This window comes from Carassius gibelio, chromosome B14, assembly GCF_023724105.1.
Source record: "Carassius gibelio isolate Cgi1373 ecotype wild population from Czech Republic chromosome B14, carGib1.2-hapl.c, whole genome shotgun sequence".
Classification (NCBI taxonomy): domain Eukaryota; kingdom Metazoa; phylum Chordata; class Actinopteri; order Cypriniformes; family Cyprinidae; genus Carassius; species Carassius gibelio.
In genome coordinates this window covers 29151941-29171011 of record NC_068409.1, presented here as the reverse complement: position 1 = coordinate 29171011, position 19071 = coordinate 29151941, and the positions used below count along the sequence as shown (strand labels likewise).

At 39.3% G+C, this 19071-nt stretch overlaps 1 protein-coding gene across 2 annotated transcripts; it reads left to right on the top strand.

The window, feature by feature from the left end:
* The first annotated feature begins 328 nt into the window (after positions 1 to 328).
* Positions 329 to 16271, top strand: LOC127971146 (protocadherin-11 X-linked-like). 2 transcript variants are annotated; one of them, XM_052573963.1, is made up of 3 exons: positions 329 to 957; positions 7940 to 8521; positions 13671 to 16271. In XM_052573963.1, the coding sequence occupies exons 2-3, from the start codon at positions 7982 to 7984 to the stop codon at positions 16233 to 16235; spliced, it is 3105 nt and encodes a 1034-aa protein (XP_052429923.1). In that variant the 5' UTR covers positions 329 to 957; positions 7940 to 7981; the 3' UTR covers positions 16236 to 16271. The 2 variants fall into 2 exon arrangements, with proteins under 2 accessions (XP_052429923.1, XP_052429922.1); XM_052573962.1 differs by having other exon boundaries at positions 7937 to 8521; positions 13671 to 16270.
* The last annotated feature ends 2800 nt before the right edge of the window (positions 16272 to 19071 follow it).

Genomic DNA, 19071 nt, shown 5'->3' with positions numbered 1-19071 from the left:
CTGCACATTAGTAAAGTGTAATGAAGTAGTTTGACGTTGGACTTTGCACACAAGCTGGTGTTTGGAAGCAAAGCGAACAGTGCCCCCTTTTCCTCTCCGGCGAGTCGCGGCTATTGGTCCTCGAGCGAGCGGGCGAGCGAGCGAGCGAGCGGGGCTCTGACTCCGGCAGCAGTGCGGCTTTAAGATGATGAAGGCTGTGAAATGTATCGCTGGCTCCTCCTCCCGCGATGATGTCAATCGGAGGTGGAGAGGTGGGCAGTACTAAGGAACTGAGTTCATACAATACAACAGAGATTGCTAGAGCTCTGCGTACAACTACGGCAAAAAAAAAAAATCTCAGTGTGTGGAAGTGATGCTGCGTCTATAGGCACACCGTCCACCTGCTCCGGTACACTGACAGCCCATGAATATCTCTCAAAATAGATATTTTGCTCTCCATCACTCTGCCAAACCACGGGATGACATTAAATGGCGTGTCCGAGGATACGATTTAACGTTACAAGTTTTTTTAGCTGTTAATTAAACGCACAGAGAACGAGAAAACAACTTCACTAAACAGTTTTCGTATACATGCGAGGAGCGTTCCCAGGTTTCCCCCGTGATGACTGTATGAATGCACTGAAATAAGAAGTACTGCACATTGACAAACCCATTTGGAGCAGCACTATCTCTCCGCGCGCGTGGGATTCAAGCAGTAGCCAGGCGCGAGACATCTGAGGAATAACATCGTCTCTTCTAAAAAGTCATTCGCAGATGTTTTTCGCCGTTCGTGCGTGGACCGTGCACTTTTTCATGGACATGGATCGTTTTCTCTAGTTGGATACCGACTGGTCACTACGTGAAGCTGTTTAATTCTGGGATTTTCTTCGGTCTGCTTCACGGCACTTCATCTCCTCCAGCAGTGATGCCGCGACGTGACGGGAATTGAGAGTTTCCATATTCACAGAGAAATCCGAGGTAAGACGCGTCCTCTTTATGCTCGTTTATGGCTTATTTGTTTATTTTTATTTTATGCTATGTTTGCGAATAAAATCTTGATTAATTTTACCGCGCTCCCTAGTTTATTGAAACGATCGGTCGTACTTACTTTAACGTCTTTAAAAACATCGCGAATTAGATTAAATATACACTTACATGCGCTTGCCCTGTTCGACGGGAAACAACTCCAAAGTCAAAGGGCCTTTGCGCACAAAAGTCGGTGTTATTTTCCCCTATGCATAGAACAGTTTGCCTGAGGAAAAATATTAATTCTAATATTTACAAAATAATAATAATGGCACGAACTGCAGAATTTCCAAAAGCTATTTTACGGCTTCACCTTCCGACTGAAGATGCGCTAGTCTAGTTTGTTAGTTCGTATGCTTTATGGCAAAAGCAAGGCGTCCGATTTAATGCAAAAAAATTTAAAACGCTTCATCCCGAGAGAAGATCTACAGCCTACACGTGAGTAAGAGCAAAGCGACTGCTCTAAGATGCCATCTCACAACTTCTGAAGCGTTCTCCTCAATCTTCTGGCTTTAGGAGGCTTGTTTGGTAACTATTCAGAACCTGTGCGTAAAATATGAAAATATTCCATAGTTTGCTTTTTAAGGAAATGGCTACATCGCATAGCTTAGGCTACTCAAAAATGCACGGCTGTGTGCAGCTCGCGAGACAGAAGAGCATCAGCAGATGAAGTCGGAAGCTGATCCTGGAGGATGCGTCATTTTGTGAACTGGTGTGTCGGCCGAGGCAGAACTGAAATAGGCTACTTTGTTTTAAACACAAACCCGGTCCTTTACAAAGAATAAAAATAAATATTGATAGCAATAGGCTACTTTCCGCGTGAATACCATACCCTTAAATGATTCTTCAATGATTTATCAAGAACCGTTTTGGGCTGTGTAGGAGTTATTGATGAATGCAAGGTTTTCATTGGCAATTTAAAAGTTATTGATGTTAAATTATAGGTTCTTCATATCAGTATATGGTTTTGTGAACCTTTAAAGAAGTATATAAACAGTTTCCTCAACAATTAGATATCAATAGCTAATAATATAGGCTAATACAAAGTTTAGCTTATTTGTGTAGGCTCATTTAAAATGTTCACCTGTTAGGTCATGCTAAACCTTAGGGTTCTAACTGGAAGCTTTATTAAGATTGTAGATACTACATTTGTTGTTACTTCTGAAAATGAGTTGTAGCTTAATATCATTAAACTGTAATAGCTACAAAAACAAAATAAAAACAAATATTCTTAGTGTGTGCAAGGATCCCACATTGATAAATAGGACTTTTCTTGGTAATAACTGTAGTAATATTGGTATTTTGTTGCAAACTACTCTAGTTACCATGGTAATTTTAAGAGAAGTGTCCAAATGTAGCATGCAAGTGCACTTGGGAGCGCATTGTAGATGTAATCCATTCTGCTTGCTTTGTTCACATTCTGTTCTGCACCAGTTGACCTTTGATGACAGGTATGAGTGTCAGATCTGATTAGTTTCTAATTTAGATTTTCATAGGGACAAGTGTTCAACATTGTTTCATGCTTTAAGGCGAAATGATGCAACTTGTTTTCATTTTTACAGCGCATATCTGGTTGTTGGGCAACACTCAGATATGGAGAAATTCAACAGGCCTTGCTCTTTATAACCTTTTGTTTTGAGTAATTTTTTACCAGGTTTCAAATTTCTTCGTGGAGTGCGGAGAGCACTGAGCTCCAAGAACTCATTGCAATTTTTAACAGTATACAAGAAACAAAAAATCCCATCTTTACTCCGATAGTACCACTATTTTTTTTTTTTTAAACATTTAATTCCCTAGCCTGACATTTAAATTCTTCCATTCATCCTGTATTTCTAAATATATTGAATGTCGTGTTGTTAAATGCAGTACATTAAATCTAAAACAATGAAAGTTATGGTACATCTAAGGGTGTGAGTTAGGAATTATTTTACTCAAAACGAGACACTAGTTCTTTTCAGTCTTGATCGGCCACTAAAACTATGATGTCATCGAACGAGAAAGCAGTATAAAGAACAGTTGCCTGTAATCCAGTAACATAACATAGTCAAGGCTTCAAAAATGTATAATGAAGTCAGATGTTTTAATAAACTTTGTGTATTGCTTTATAAGCTACTAGTATAATTAATGAAAAGTACAGTAAAACAATCAGAGTGAAGAACATATCTAGCTAAGGCTGATGATATCATTATTATATACATTTTACAGTTGCCCTCAGCAAACTTAAAATTATAGTTAATACTAAATAGTAAATTGGCAGAAAAATAAAATTGTGCGTCAACAATTGTTTCTTTCATCGCTGAATACAGAGACTGCACTGCGGCGCTGGTCAAGGTGGTTACACTTGATACAGTGTGCTAATATACTATACAGAGTGATCTTGCATTATCTGATAATTAGAATAAGAGTTTTCATTCCAACTATGTAACCATTAATATAAATGGTTATTTATACTATATTAATTATGTTCATCACATTGTGGCCACTCCAGTGCCCTCTATTGGTGGTTTTATTCATTTATTTATCTTTCCTTGCATTTCAGTGAGAGAGAGAGAAAAAAAAAAAACATGAATTACCACCTTCAACATTTAAGATTATTATAGCATACTATCAATACATATATTCAATTATTTCTCTCTTCTTTTTACATTTCAACAATTTACAATCTATGTTTGGGTTTTAGAGCAAGGTGAGATTAATGAAATTTGTTTAAACACTTTTTTCATTTATTATGTGCTTTGAAATAAAAATATTGACACATAGTTTTTTTTTTTATAAGTACTCTGAATACGCTACATAAATCCTAAAATGTGTAGTGGAAAAGGAGTGATGCAAGCATATATGTCTGTCATCTTAAAGCCTGTAATAAATGTTATCCTTCATTTGTGAAATCCCCCTGTGCTTTAATTCCTGTCATTCATAACTTACAGACTTAATACATTATTTATTAAAGGCAAAATTCAGAGGGGAAGAGTGAAGACGAATGGTGCATCACAGACCAAAAACCAGCCTTTAAGATTTAGAGTTTCATTGGCATGTTATACACTTTGCAATGTTTGTCCATATAAAATCAATTTGGGAGAATGATATATCAACAACTGACATGTCGTTCCACTGAAAGTGCCCACAATAAATTGCCTGGTGTTGGTCTAAAGAATTAAATCAAGTTTTCTATGATGATTTATGATTCAAATTAGCAAAAATCTCAACCATGATTCATGGCGCACCATTTTATGCAAACAAAATCACTCTCTGTTCTTTCTTGGCTGTTATTTTGTCATCTGACCACATGGAAACTTTGATAAATTGATAAATGGCAGACATGACTGTTTGGATGCATAATCTTTGCTGACGGACCTAAATCGACTCCATCACTTTTGCTACATCTGTTTATCCGTTGCAGCTGGCAGCCTGTTTGGTATGTTAATACCTCCCTATTGATCATTCAATTGATCATTGGTTCTTAGGATCAGTGTAGTCGCCATCAAAGCTACTCAAAGTCGGTCTGTGTGTTTCAAAAGGATCCTAACTTTAAATGGCACAACAGTCTAGCCTTTTCAGGTACATGTGAGCAATTAATTAAGAAACATGAAAATACAATAGTGATGTTGTAGAACAACAACACAACAATAAAAGTGTTATTCATGTTTAATAATAATAACAGATGTTTTTCATTACCACCTATTAGATGAAAAAGGATGCCTTCCTGAAACATAAAGCCTGAATAAATTATTAAAAAACAAGTTTTCTGTTGATGAAAAGCCTGACATCCTGACAACACAAGAAGGACAGCAGGTAGGCTGGCGAACAGCTGGCAGGGGGGTTATGGGTCTCAAGCTGCCGATGGCAAAAGGTGGAGGGCGAACTCAAACAAGACATCAAAATGTCAAAGAATCATGCATACACGGGGTTTCTTTAAACTGATAAAGAGAGCGATGCTTCTGCTAAGAGCGAGTTAAGTGACACGCTTCAGGCAGTTGTCCCAGTTTAGATTCCATAAGCGGCTTTAATCATTATTCGAAATGTCATTTTGCTTTAATTACCGTTTGTATTAAATTGGATCGTTTTAATCTGATGCCCAATTGGTAGGTTGAATCGTATCGATTTTTTCCACCTCTGCAGCATTCGGTTCCTGCCGATTCATATAGACAGAGATTCAGCGTGAACTCATGGTTGACATGTAGAATTATTTTCTTCCTTGACAGCTGAGCTCAAAAATCAAAAAACAGGCAGGCCTGTCCATCACGTTGTCACGTAAATCACTCCAAAGTCTGTGTGCTGCTCACTCCAGGCTCCGGAGGGAAGGACGGCTTTTGCATACTCCCTGGAATGCATGGTCCGCTGCTCGGAATAGATCACTGGAACCCTGCGCAGGCAGGGAGGAAGTCACACCGATACCCATGAGCACCATTTCCCCCAGCTAATTCTCTCTGTTCACTCTCAAGCTGCAAGTTTCCAAAGATTGGGAAAGTTGAAACTCAATGCTTTGCGAATTCAGAGTATAGTTTTGAAAGAATCGCTCCCAGGAGTAAATCTGAAAATGGCTCTGTGAGTTTTCGCAACAACATAAACTGTCCTAAATATGGGGAGGAGTGACATGTGGGCTCCCGTGTGGAATTTTCTAATCCCAGCACCACGTCCCTGGGTAGCAGAGCTCCATACAAAATGCCAGACATCACTTACTGAGAGCTGGAGCTTATACTGTCAACACTGTTTGGTGCTATTTTGGGTTATACAGGTTCATCAGCGTTCTCTCGCTCCCCAGGATGGTGTGATTCGTTATTGTTGACGGTAAACTGCAGAACGAGAGACCCGTCGCCCTTATTGCGCGTCACGGCTAGTGTCAGTTGCAGTTATTTAGACGTAGATCATCTTTTCATATATTTTCTGCACTATTCTGCAATGAGCACCTTAGCCAGTAAGTCCTCTTCATTATGCATTGTCGGATACCTTGGACTCTTTCGGGCTTATCAGAGTACAGTAGGTGAATTGTAATTGCTTTGCTCTCGCCGACTCAAAAATGGTGCAATCTTCAAAAGCAAACCAAATCATTTTTCACTACTTTCTTCAAAGAAGAACGTAACAGTCTGAGAATATGTGCAGATAGTAAGCTAGCCATTGATCACTGTCATGTAAATACTCTGAGTGGTGCTCGTCTGCCCAACAAACCTTTAATGAGTCCCTACAGTCCAGCCGAAGTGTTCACTGTGAAAAACAGAGCATCTTGTGACAGCTGAGACTGGAGCGGCTAAAGAATTGGGGCCTTCAGCTGTGTGTGTTTAAAGAAATCAGCCTTTGTGATGAATTTTTGATGTGTGAAGTGAATCTTCAAGGTACATGATCGTGTATCTCTGCTGCGTTCGGCTTTGTTTTTAAACAAACATCCTTTTGGCACATGCGAATTACACATTAATGACTTGACAAATGGGTAGTCATTGTTAACAGTATTTCCAGGATATCCCATTTCAAAAACATTATGCCGTGAGCTGTAATTTCCCTTTGTCGCTCTAGTAACGTGCTATATTTGAGTAATTAATTTGCTGAAGTTATATTGGATACGCCTACTCCTAAAAAGAAAGTTTAATAAAAATTAAACTTTTATTAATGATCTAGTTGTATATTATTACAATCACTTTGATTTGAAAAGAAAGTCAAACTCTTTTAGTTTGGAGTTATTGATGTGGTTAAGGTGAAGGGCACTACATTTAAACAGAAATAGCACTGCGTGGACAGTTCTGTAAACTAACAAAACCCAGAGTCTGGAAGTGTTAGGCATCTCCCCCACTAGTTCTCTGTGACCTAGTTGAGTTGTTGGCACATTGTGAAAGCCTCAGCCCTCTGGCTACTTTTATTTATGTAATGCCCTGACAGGATTTGTGTGGCCATCGAGCAAGTTGGCAACAAACAGTGAAATGCTGATTCATAAATCATGTCTTGGTGCTTTTGAATTATGGCTTTGTCCTATTCTTCTGAGGGATATTGACAGTCATTTGGGACTCATGTCTTTATTCTTAAACTTTAAATCATAAAACTCTTACTTGCACTACAGTTACATCTTGGCTGCTCAGAATATCAACATACTGTAATCTGATATCATGCATTTTAGCTCTGTTGAGTGTTGCCAATGGCATACAAGAGTCCATTATGCGCAGGATGAAATCTGGAGAGCCTCTCTAATGCAATTGTATGTTGTATTTGGTAGCATTTGACAATTTAAACAATAAATCCTCTTGTTAAAACAGTGTCTTTTTCCTTTTGTGTGATAAAGTGGTTAAAGTTGTCATTTACTCAACCCCATGTTGTTCCAAACCTGTACAACTGACTTTCTTCATTGGAACATATAAAAATCTATTTTCTGTGTAGTTTCTTTTTACCCCATTGGCAAATAGTGTTTTTCCCTTTCATTTTCACAAAAACTTCACTAGTTTGAGATTTCAATGAAAACAAGTATCTTTTTGTCTTTTTCTGTCTTGTTTTTAGATGTTTAGATATTTTTACTTGAAAGACAAAGATACTAAAGGGGAAAAAAGTAGTCCATATGCACTACAGTATACTCCCCACTTGTGAACTGTTCACTAATACGTCTGGTAGTAATCTAGTTGTCTGATTCGCTTTGTTGACTCACAATGAGTACTTGAGAACTAAACCAGTCCAGTGGCAGTTTTGTGATTATTTTGAAAAGATCTGATCACATTACTACTCCCATGCACATCGATAAAGACTTAAAACCTCAGTCTCCATTATTGTAATTGCATGGATGACGAGCAACCAGGATTTTCTTTTGCATAAACGAAAGTCATACAGGTTTGGAAGTAAATAATGGTGAAAATAATTGTTATATTGGTCTAACTAATCTTTTTACTCTATAAAATAATCTAAAATGCTCCCCCAAAGAGTGACCATCTTTCTTTTTTCCCCACTTATCTTCCTCTAGCAGACCTTGCAGATCTTTGAAGAGAGTGCAGCACCTACTCTGAGTATGGACTTGGCAAGTGAGGCCCATGTTCTGGTGGTTTTGCTCACCTGCCTGTTCTTGATGTGCCGGGCTCAAGAGAAGGACTACACCATAAAAGAGGAACAGCCGGAGAATGTGCGCATCGGAAACCTGCGCAAAGACCTAAACTTGAACCTAGATCCGGACATCAAGCTGTCTTCTGCGCTGCAGTTTAAACCTGTCTACAAGACGGGTGATGTGCCTTTGGTCAAGGTAGAAGCAAGCACAGGAGAGATTTTCACCACAGCCAACCGCATCGACCGTGAGAAACTCTGTTCCGGAGTCTTCACCGAGAAGCGCTGCTTTTACGAGATCGAGGTCGCCGTGCTACCAGATGAGATTTTCCGACTGGTCAAGATCCGTTTCCTCATCGAAGACATCAACGACAATGCCCCACTCTTTCAATCGACGGTTATCAACATCTCCATTCCAGAAAACACAGCAATCAACAGCCGCTACCCTGTCCCTTCCGCATTTGACCCTGATATAGGGATCAATGGGATTCAACACTACGAGCTAGTCAAGGTGAGTTCAACGTTTAGCTGTGATTTATTAAATGACACCGCCATTTAATGGGCCCTTGATATCCAGAATAAAAATAGCACAGTAAGCAATAAAAAAAATTACAAATAACAATAAATAATAATTGGCTCAAGGTTTTAAAAGTAATTTCCTCTGTTTTGTGTAAGGTAAGTTGTTAATTGCACCAAGATAGATATGAACAATGGGGAGAATGGTTCTTTCTTCGAATTGATGTCTTCTGAGAAACTAGCGTAATATTCTCAGAGGATTAATATAGTCCGCTCCAACTGAAAAGTAGGATAATGGTATGCATGCTATTAAAATATATACAGTAGCAGATACATTGCTTATGTATTTAATTTAGCATTTTTTCCAGTGTCAGAAGACCCATTAACCCCAGAAGTGGTAAAAAGTCACTAAGCACACTTGCATGCATCTGGGCTGTCAGTCACAATGTGGAAGATTACGGCGTAGTGCAGTTCACTGAATGAACTAGTATTCCCCAGAAAGGTCGCCCTGTATTTTAATTAAAATTCAAATACAGCGTGAAATTCAAATACAGTGTGAAACAAAGAGCCCAAGACTGTCATTAAAGTGTGAAAGAGTAATTTGTACCTTTTCTTTTGAGAATTAGCCGAATCCTTGCTTTTCATGTCTGATTAAGTTACCAATTTGCATTTTTAAAGAGTCTCTCTCTCTCTCTCTCTCTCTCTCTCTCTCTCTCTCTGCGCCAAGCTGCTGCGTCTCTCTCGATTGTCTGTGCTTGGAAAATGACCAGTGCGTTTCCTCATACAATTACAATAACTATGTAAAGGCTCTGTTGCCTTTCAGATGATTTCATTTGTTCTTCGCCTGCAAGTGTAGTGTCTCTTTGTATGAATCATGCATGTGAGTTTGGTGAGGCTAGGTCTAAGTAAACAGAAATGGAAAGGGAGGATATGTTTCATCCTCTGAGGTTGTTGAAAGCATCCCATAAACAGCATCTGGCCATGAATCCACCTCTTGGACTGCGTTCGCATGGTCCTGTGAGAGTTCGAATCGCTGAAGCTCCCACACAGTAATGGTTTAGACCAGCTCACCGTCAGCATGGAGCTGCGCGATTAGCATTGTGGGCCACAGCTGCTGTGCGCATAGCTTTGAAAGAGCTCTGATAGCAATCCCTCTTCTTCTCTTTACTCATTCCAGTCATGTCCCCTGAGGAGGAAGCCCTCGCTTATGACACAGAGGGCCGTTATTGCCTTCCCCGGTTTTAATTGCGGTGCCATATTAATTGTTCCATCAGCATTAGTGTTGCCAGGTCACCTGGAACGATGCACAGAAGCACCTCTGGACACTATCAAGGTCAGCCTACAGAAAGTAATACCATGCATGGCTGGAGGAGTGCTTTCCATTAGAAGAGATTTTATCACTTAAAGAGAACCTCTTTACAAGTCCTATCTGGAGGCATGTGGATCAGATCAGGCTCATGGGATGAGGATATCGACTTTTCTGTTGTGGGTTCCACCCAACTCATTGTTATTTTTACCCTGCCATTTAAGCACTCTAACCTCACATTAAGAAAGCCGTTTCTCTCCTTTTGAAGCTGTTTGTGTGTTTTTAATCACCCGAGACCGCCAGCATTGTCGTTTTAGATCTTCGCCACATTTTAGATCTTTCGAAAGGACTTTCATTGCAGCAAAGTCTCCGTTGGATTTCTTATTTTGGGGGAGTCAAGGTCAGCATTAAAGCCGTTACCATTTCATTTCAATAATTCATGAGTATTTTGGTTTTCATCTGTGTCTGATTCCGATTTGAAACTAGCTTAGAAGAGAAACTAGCTCAGTTTAAATAATTCATCCAAAGTGTGATTTTATTTTATTTTTTTAAGCTCTCACTTCTCACTTCTCACTTCTCCAGTTATTTCACTTCAAGACAACGAGAAGAGCCAGTCGAATGATGTATTAATGATCAAGGGCTGACAAGAAACATGTCATAAAGAGTTTCCATGAATATTGCACCACAAAGGCTTGCGAATGATTCTCGAAAAATATATAATCTTCTTAGAACAAAGTAATTGTTGTGCCTGAAGTTGAGTTGAAGGTGCTGACACTTCTCACATAAGGTTTGTTTCCCAGGAAACTCTTACAGTATATAAAGTAAATAATATTAATTAAAATAATTAGTTTATGAGATGCTCATTAAACCAAACGTTTTGGAATTTCACTCTCTTGAGAATCAGAAAAAGTGCATTCAGTTTAAGGATGAGTGGATAAGGTGAAACTGATTTATGTGAAAATGGGGAAATGGTAGGAGATTGTTATCACATTACTACCTGTCAGTTGGTTCCTGTTTTAATTTGTGCCTAATTTCTGGCAGATTGTTCAGCTAAAGTTTCACCCAGGTGACAGCAAAAGGCTTAGATCTGATTATAATTGGTAATGAATCAAAAAAAAAATATTTTCAGGTGACAACATTCACAGACAATTTAGTGTAAGTGTGATATTTATGTATTTATATGTTGCATTATATGTATTTAACAGTCCATACATTGTTCCAACACAATACAATGGTGCAAGGGTCTGAGATATTCAGTTTCTCGGTTGTTGATACTGAGTTCATTGCTGTAGAAGGTCATCTCATTGATTCATACAGCAGATACTTCAGCCAGTCTGCAAAGCTGAGAGAAACTCTGGGGTTGAACTATGCAAAATGATGCCCACTGATACTTAATATTTTACTGTTAAAATACCGCTCTCTTTGGGTTATTTATAACCGACATTCGCTTTTGCATATATTTCTTGATTGCACCAGACAATTGGGTTCAGTTTAAGCAAGTTTTTTTTGGCTTTGCCTTACACCCGGTTTCATCTCCTGTCAGTCTTAAATTGAACAAAATAGATTCATCCCATGTGTCCCTCATAATGCTCTATGGGTCAGTTGGTATGAATATGCAGATTCTTATGCACTACCTGTATTATTTTCAGACATTTGTCACTTCCCTTGGGCCTGTGATTCATGTTCTTTTTACTCTACCGGAGTCTGTCTGAAGATTATCAGAATTCCCTAGCCTTATTTTCAATGGGCCTCATAGACACATTAACTAATCCATGTTTTTTCTCCCTGTATAATTACGAAACAATCATAGATCACATGCATGCATTTGTAACTGATAAATTGTAACCCACATTTGTCATAACCAAAAGTACAAGAAACAGATTTTTGTGCTGATTGTTACATTAACTGTACATCTTCACGGCAGTCACCTTTGTTCAGTTGTGTTGACTGTTTAATAAAGAAAAAAGCTGTTCTGCATGTAGGCATCCAAATTGTTATTTTTATAACTTTTCTGTTTTAATGCTAATTATGTACTTGGATGCGTTTTGATGTGTGTGTTATTTGCATGTGTTGGTAGTACCACAGATGGTCACAAAATTGTGCCAAGATCCACCAAAGGGGGATGTTACATGATTTTAGCATGTGAAAAGCTTACTTTGTCAGCCTAAAACATAAATTGTCATTTGCCATTGTAGATAATTTGTGGCTGCATGTTGTGTGCCCATAGAGAGTGGTTTGTTAGTACCAGACTAAATGAGTCAAGATCCCCCATAGCATGGGAAATGCATATATGTATCGTAATCACATTTGAAATATGTGCCTAGACAGAGTAATCTTTCCCAGCTTTATGTGAAGCAGGAGGCTTATCTCTTAAGGAAGTTGCCTTTTCTAGTTCTAGCATGAAATGTTTTTGACTGAAAGAGCTTCAAAGAGCCTCTTTGTTTCACAAATGTGCTTGACTCTCATTCAGGCACTGTTCCCCTGTCTCCCTCACTTGCCAACCACGGAATTATAGATTACGCGTGATATTTTGCCGTACCATGTAGCCTGATCTGTAATCACAAATATTAGGGCTAGTTTCGGTAGGAGGGCAATTATTTTAAACAGTCATAGCTGGATTCTCAGGGGGATTACATATGCATTTGTTTTCATTTTCCTCAGGCTTTGCTGTTGCCTAGATTGTGCTTCTTACTGGGAGAAATCTTTTTTTATGTTAAGATTCTTCCCTTTTCTATAATCTGTGGTGGTCTTGCAATATATTTAGAATGGAAGCTTATCTCTTTTTTAGCGTCTTTCTTCACGTATGAACTTGAAATCCACAAGCTGACTTCCATATACTAAATCAGAGTCTTGCTAGTTGGGTAAAACAATAAGTTGTGTGCAGCAAAGCGGAATACACCAGGGGATAAGGCTAGAACTCAATGTTTTAATATTGTATTGCTATGAGATGCAGTGTGACTTTGTAACACTTTGGTTGCTAGAAAATGTTTTTTCTGAATGATAAAACTGCAATTTTCTGTCAGTCAGGCAAATGGTTTTTTACATTTTTTTAAGAAAATGTAAACGAAGCACGCTTATTAAGGAGTCAGCAAAGGTCAGTGAAGAATTTTTTTTTTTTTCATAAGGGTCAATAAAAGGCTTGCTGAAGTATTTCAGACAGGAATATGTACATCGATTAATGCTTACTCAAGTAAATATGGAATTACACATGGTAATTGCCTCTCAAACAGACATCTTTTAGCACATCTTAGTCCTATACACTTTGGGCAGAGAAACTGTGCTCAGTTCATCATTTACGGTGCATAGTTTAGTTTTCAGGTGCTAAATGGATCTGTTTGCCGTGTGGGGATCCAATGTTTGCTTTATAGGATCATATCCCCCGGACAGGCTTTTCAAGTCAATATTTTGAAGACCTTGTGCATTTTCTCATAGGATTAAAGAACTTTAACCCCAAGGTTTAATGCTGGAGATAAAGCCAACATCTGTTGAAAGCCAGAATGAATGACTGGTTAAAACACATTAGTATTTGTATTTCTTTTTCTCTTTTTTTTTTTTTTACATCTGTGAGTTCTGTCTGAGAGATTATCATTACAAACATTCCCACATACATTAAAAAGAAGATCTAGTAATAGGCACAATAACAACAACAACAACAACAATATTAGCAACAACTGAAACAACAAGAAAACTGCACCATGCATGTGATTTTTAGTTCAAGTATAAACATCAAGGGGAGGTGTTCTCATACTGGCATTTTAATGAACACTTTAAAGATGTACTTCTCATGGTCAAATATACTGCAAACAGTTTACAAGACTGCTACTTTTTTATTTTCCAGAGTGTGAGCGAATTTGGCCTGGACATCATCGAGACGCCTGAAGGAGACAAATGGCCCCAACTCATAGTCCAGCAGAGCCTCGATCGGGAGACAAAGGACACCTTTGTGATGAAAATTAAAGTAGAGGATGGTGGCAGCCCTCCAAAGTCCAGCACAGCCATTCTGCAGGTCACTGTCTCAGATGTGAATGACAATCGGCCGGTGTTCAAGGACAGCGAGGTGGAGGTAAACGTTCCTGAAAATGCCCCAATGGGAACATCTGTCACTCACCTTCATGCCACAGATGCTGATCTGGGATCCAATGCTCAGATTCACTTCTCCTTCAGCAACCAAATCTCCCCTGCCACCAAACGACATTTTGCTATTGACAGCACAACTGGACTGATTACCATCAAGCAGCCATTGGACAGGGAAGTCAACCCGGTGCACAAGCTTATAGTGCTGGCCAGTGATGGAAGCTCTACCCCTTCAAGGGCTACAGTTACAGTCAATGTCACAGACATTAATGACAACGTCCCCTCCATAGATACCCGTTATATAATGAATCTCGTTAATGGCACTGTGCTGTTGTCTGAAAATGCCCCCCTTAACACAAAAATAGCCCTAATTACTGTGACAGACAGAGATGCAGATCTCAACGGTAAAGTGACTTGTTACACTGATCATGATGTACCTTTCCGACTAAAGCCAGTCTTCAATGACCAGTTTTTGCTCGAAACGGCCGCACCTTTAGATTACGAGACCACTCGAGAGTATGCAATTAGGATAGTTGCATCTGACTCTGGGAAACCACCTCTGAACACTTCTGCAATGGTCCTGATTAAAATAAAGGATGAGAATGACAACATCCCAGTTTTCCCTCAGCCTGAAATCCAGCTGTCCATTCCAGAAAACAATGATCCGGGCACACAGTTGATAAAAATCAGTGCAACAGATGCAGATAGTGGTTCTAATGCCCTTATTATTTATACTCTTGGCCCAGATGCTCCTGATGGGTTTAATATAGATCCCCGTTCTGGAATCCTTTCTGTTGTCAAAAGGCTAGATAGGGAGAAGCAGGAGAAGTATTCATTCACAGTCATTGCCAGGGATAATGGTTCTACCCCTCTTCAAAGCAATGTCACGGTCAAGCTAATAGTCCAAGACCAAAATGATAACAGTCCAGCCTTTACCCATCCTGAGTACAACTTCTATGTGCCTGAGAACCTACCTTTGTATGGGACGGTTGGTTTGATAACTGTCACGGATGCAGATGCTGGTGACAATGCAGTCGTCACTCTCTCGATCATAAATGGGAAGGACAATTTCATCATTGACCCCAAAACCGGGGTGATCAAACCAAACATTACCTTTGATAGGGAGCAACAAAGTTCCTACACGTTTGTTGTCAAGGCTGTGGATGCAGGTCAAAAGCAAACCACCTCCTATGCCAAGGTCACCATAAATGTTGTTGATGTGAATGACAATCGACCGGTGTTTGTTATCCCCTCCTCAAACTATTCCTATGATCTAGTACCTTCAACCACCAGCCCGGGTTCAGTGGTGACCAGGGTATTTGCCATTGACAATGACACTGGGATGAACGCTGAGCTGCAGTACAGTATTATTGGAGGGTCGCCGAGAGGCCTGTTTGCCATTGACAAAATGACAGGCAACATAACTCTACAGGAGAAGATTGTAGCAGCAGACCAAGGACTTCATAGGCTAGTGGTAAAGGTCAAGGACTTGGGACAACCAGAGTCCTTACACGCAATCGCCCTTGTTCATTTGTTTGTGAATGATACTGTCTCCAATGCCACATTCATCCAGGAACAACTTCGCAAGAGTTTGGAGACTCCTTTGGAACGGAATATTGGGGACAACGACGTTACACCCCAGACCAATGGCTACGTAATCGTTGTTATTGCTATAATAGCTGGGACTATGACGGTTATTCTGGTGATCTTTGTGACTGCTTTGGTACGCTGTCGACAGACACCGAGACACAAAGTTGTCCAGAAGAGCAAGCAGAGCGGTGAGTGGGTATCACCCAACCAGGAGGGTCGGCAGATTAAAAAGAAAAAGAAGAAGAAGAAGAGATCCCCAAAAAGTTTGCTGCTGAATTTCGTAACCATTGAGGAACCCAAGTCTGATGACCCTACTCATGAGCACATCAATGGCACCTTAGACCTCCCTGTTGAACTTGAGGAGCAGACAATGGGAAAGTACAACTGGGCTACCACACCGACTACCTTCAAACCCGACAGTCCCGACTTAGCCAAGCACTACAAATCTGCTTCCCCTCAGCCAACATTCCAGATCAAACCAGAGACCCCTGTGGCTCCCAAGAAGCATCATGTCATTCAGGAACTCCCACTGGACAACACATTCGTGGTGGGCTGTGACTCACTCTCCAAATGTTCCTCCAGCAGCTCCGACCCCTACAGTGTTTCAGAATGCAGCTGTCAAGGGGGCTTCAAGGCACCTGGACAAATCCACACCAGACAGGTAATTCACAACTTCCTTTCTTTAACCACTCGCTGCTCCAGCTCCCATTTGTACTGTCCTTCTGATAGAAAGATGTAGAATGGAAGGTGACAGCCGCATGTGCCAAGCTTCAAAATGGGCTCGAAGATGCATGCGTGTCAAGATGCAATATGCAAAAGAAAATCTGAAACTTAAAAAGTGGGAGGTTGTTGGTTTTATGGTTGTGTGCTCATATTAGCAAAAACATTATTTCATGTCTTCACTGAAGAAGACTGTAGGATAAATGGAACAATTCATCAACTGAAGGAACATTGTACATATTAGACTGTGACAGATAGCGAGATGTTGTATGGCTTTGATTATGGGATGTATTTTTTTTTTTCTTCTTCCAATCAGACGTTCAATTCTAAAGAGTAATTATTAGCTAAACAACTTTTTGTGTGTAAAAAAAAACAAAAAAAAACAAGAGTGCTAGCTTGAGATTACAGCTATGTTTGTTCTTGATTGACATGCCAAAGCCAATCATGCTTGACAGAAAACCAAACAAGATAGGGTTGCGTTCCACAGACACAACTGAACAGATGCACACTGCTGAAACAATTGTTTCCCACAGAAATGCTTGATAGAACTCGTTAGAGCTAAAACTTGTAACATAGTAGGGAAAGGCTGATTATTTTTAAATAGAATTTCGAACTCAGTCCAAAGGAAACATTATAAGTTGTCTCAGAGGAAAATTGCCCGCATTAATGAGACGAAGGTTCATTTGAATACTAGTATTCTAGTCTATGGTTCCAGAGGAGGTAGATGTGGCAAATGCAAAATAGCTAATAAATAAAAGCAGATGAGGGACATAAATGTAAATTGGGGTGGAGAGAGAGGTGGCATCACTGCGGCGATTGGTCTTTCTCGCGGAGTGGAAGACTGAGCTGTGCGATTGTAGGTCAGAGAGATCAAGGTGAAGACGGAGCTGTGGGAACGTGAGACTTAAATAGAAGCATATTCACTAATAGCTTGAAACACTATTCATTTTACCTATCAACTGCATGTTTCTAATGACCAGACATCGAGTCTGCAGCGTAGCCATTTTCTCAGGCAGTTTAGAAAGTACAGGACTGGGGTCGGGAATGTAAGCTGGCAGTACCCAAGGGGCCTAAATTCAAAAATAACTGAGCATGTATACAGTAATAGGACACTATCTATATGATCAGGAACTTGCTGGCAATTTTTTTTTTCTTTCTCATCTTCTTTATTTATTTTTTTTTTGTTTAGCATTCAATCCCAGACGATCTTGTTTTGTTTTTTTGTTTTTTTGTTTTTTTTTTCCTGAGTAATATCATGTCATCCACTTGTCCTTATTGAAGAAAATCCCCCTCTGCATACTTCTTACAAATTACAGTATATCCACTCAGATGCTTTGTGCGCATGGTAATTTAAGGTGACACCCACACATAGCTGATGTTCCATTTTCACCATGAGGCCTTTATTTTAAAATGCAGTTAAAAGCAACGCTCTGCCATGGTTCATTATACATAAGCCTGCTTACATAGTGAGATTATGGAATGACACATAATTCAGGTTAGATTTGTAATTTGCCCTGCCATAGTTTTCTTCCTGCTTCTGTGTATTTTGAAATATGCAGTAATATTTGTTGAAGGTTTTGAAACCTTGCATCAGATTCTTGAAATATTTGTGATTAAAATCCTATTTAGATGGTGCCTTGTGGTGCCTTGTACTTTGAATACTATAGCTACTGCTGCAAATGTGTGTGTGTGTGTGTGTGTGTGTATAGAGAGTATGTATATGTAACAAATGTTACATATATATATATATATATATATATATACGTGTGTATATGTGTATATATGTATTTATGTGTGTGTGTGTGTGTGTGTAATTTTTTTATTTATTTATGTGTGTGTGTGTGCATGTATGTTTCACAGTGCATTCTTACTATGTTTATATCATTTATTTTTCTTTCCTTTTTTTCTTTCTTTTTTTTCTTTTTGTTTTTTTTTCTTTCTTGCTGAAACTTATAACTCTTCAGTTTTTTCATAGATTGAGTGTAGCTTTGAATGCCTTAGGCATGTTATTTCTGTACATCTTAAAGTTATCCTTTATGTTTTGACAGGTATAGACTATTTAAATAATCTATTAGAAAGAAGTTAGACTGTTGAATCATCTCCAATTCTGATGTAAAGTGCTCTATGTCGTATCTTACCATTCAATACTCTTAGTAAAGGTAATTTTTACTTCATACATTAGCAGTTGTCTATAATATTTCTTCTTACTTAGTCATTTTAAATCACAACTTGGATTTCAGCTCAGAGCCATTACTGACAAATAGACAGTGGATACTGCAGTAGAGAATCTAGAACATCAGATCATGTCTTGTACCCACTGGCCCCATATTTGGTGAAAAATCTCTAGTGTCTCGTATTAGCTATAAAGCAGTGACACAAATGTCAGCATTATTTAACTTTAGCGACCCCATCTCGATGTCTGAGAAACATCATGTCTGAATTTGCCATGATGAATAGGTGCAAGAACATTTGTAGGGACCATTAAAGGATGCATTTCTCCCAGGAAACATTCACTGATGAAGGTCAATGGGATGCTTAGCGGGGCTGGGAATGATGTCAGCATCTAAGAAAAGCTTGTCAAAATACAACATATTTATGGGCCATATGGCTCATAATACCATCCGTGGTCCATTTTGCATTCCGGGCACCACCACGAACCTCTTCCCCACCCCTTTCACTCATCCCTGCCTTTCTTTTATCTTTCGTCTCCCTGTTCTCAGACAGTGATTTTAGAGGTCAATCCCTCCGGTTGTGGTGGTGGGTGGGGTGGTGGGGCTTCTGTCTGAATACACACTTTAGTTGGGGGAGATCAAGTAAATTCCACCATACTTGACTGATCCTTGGCAAGGCCATGA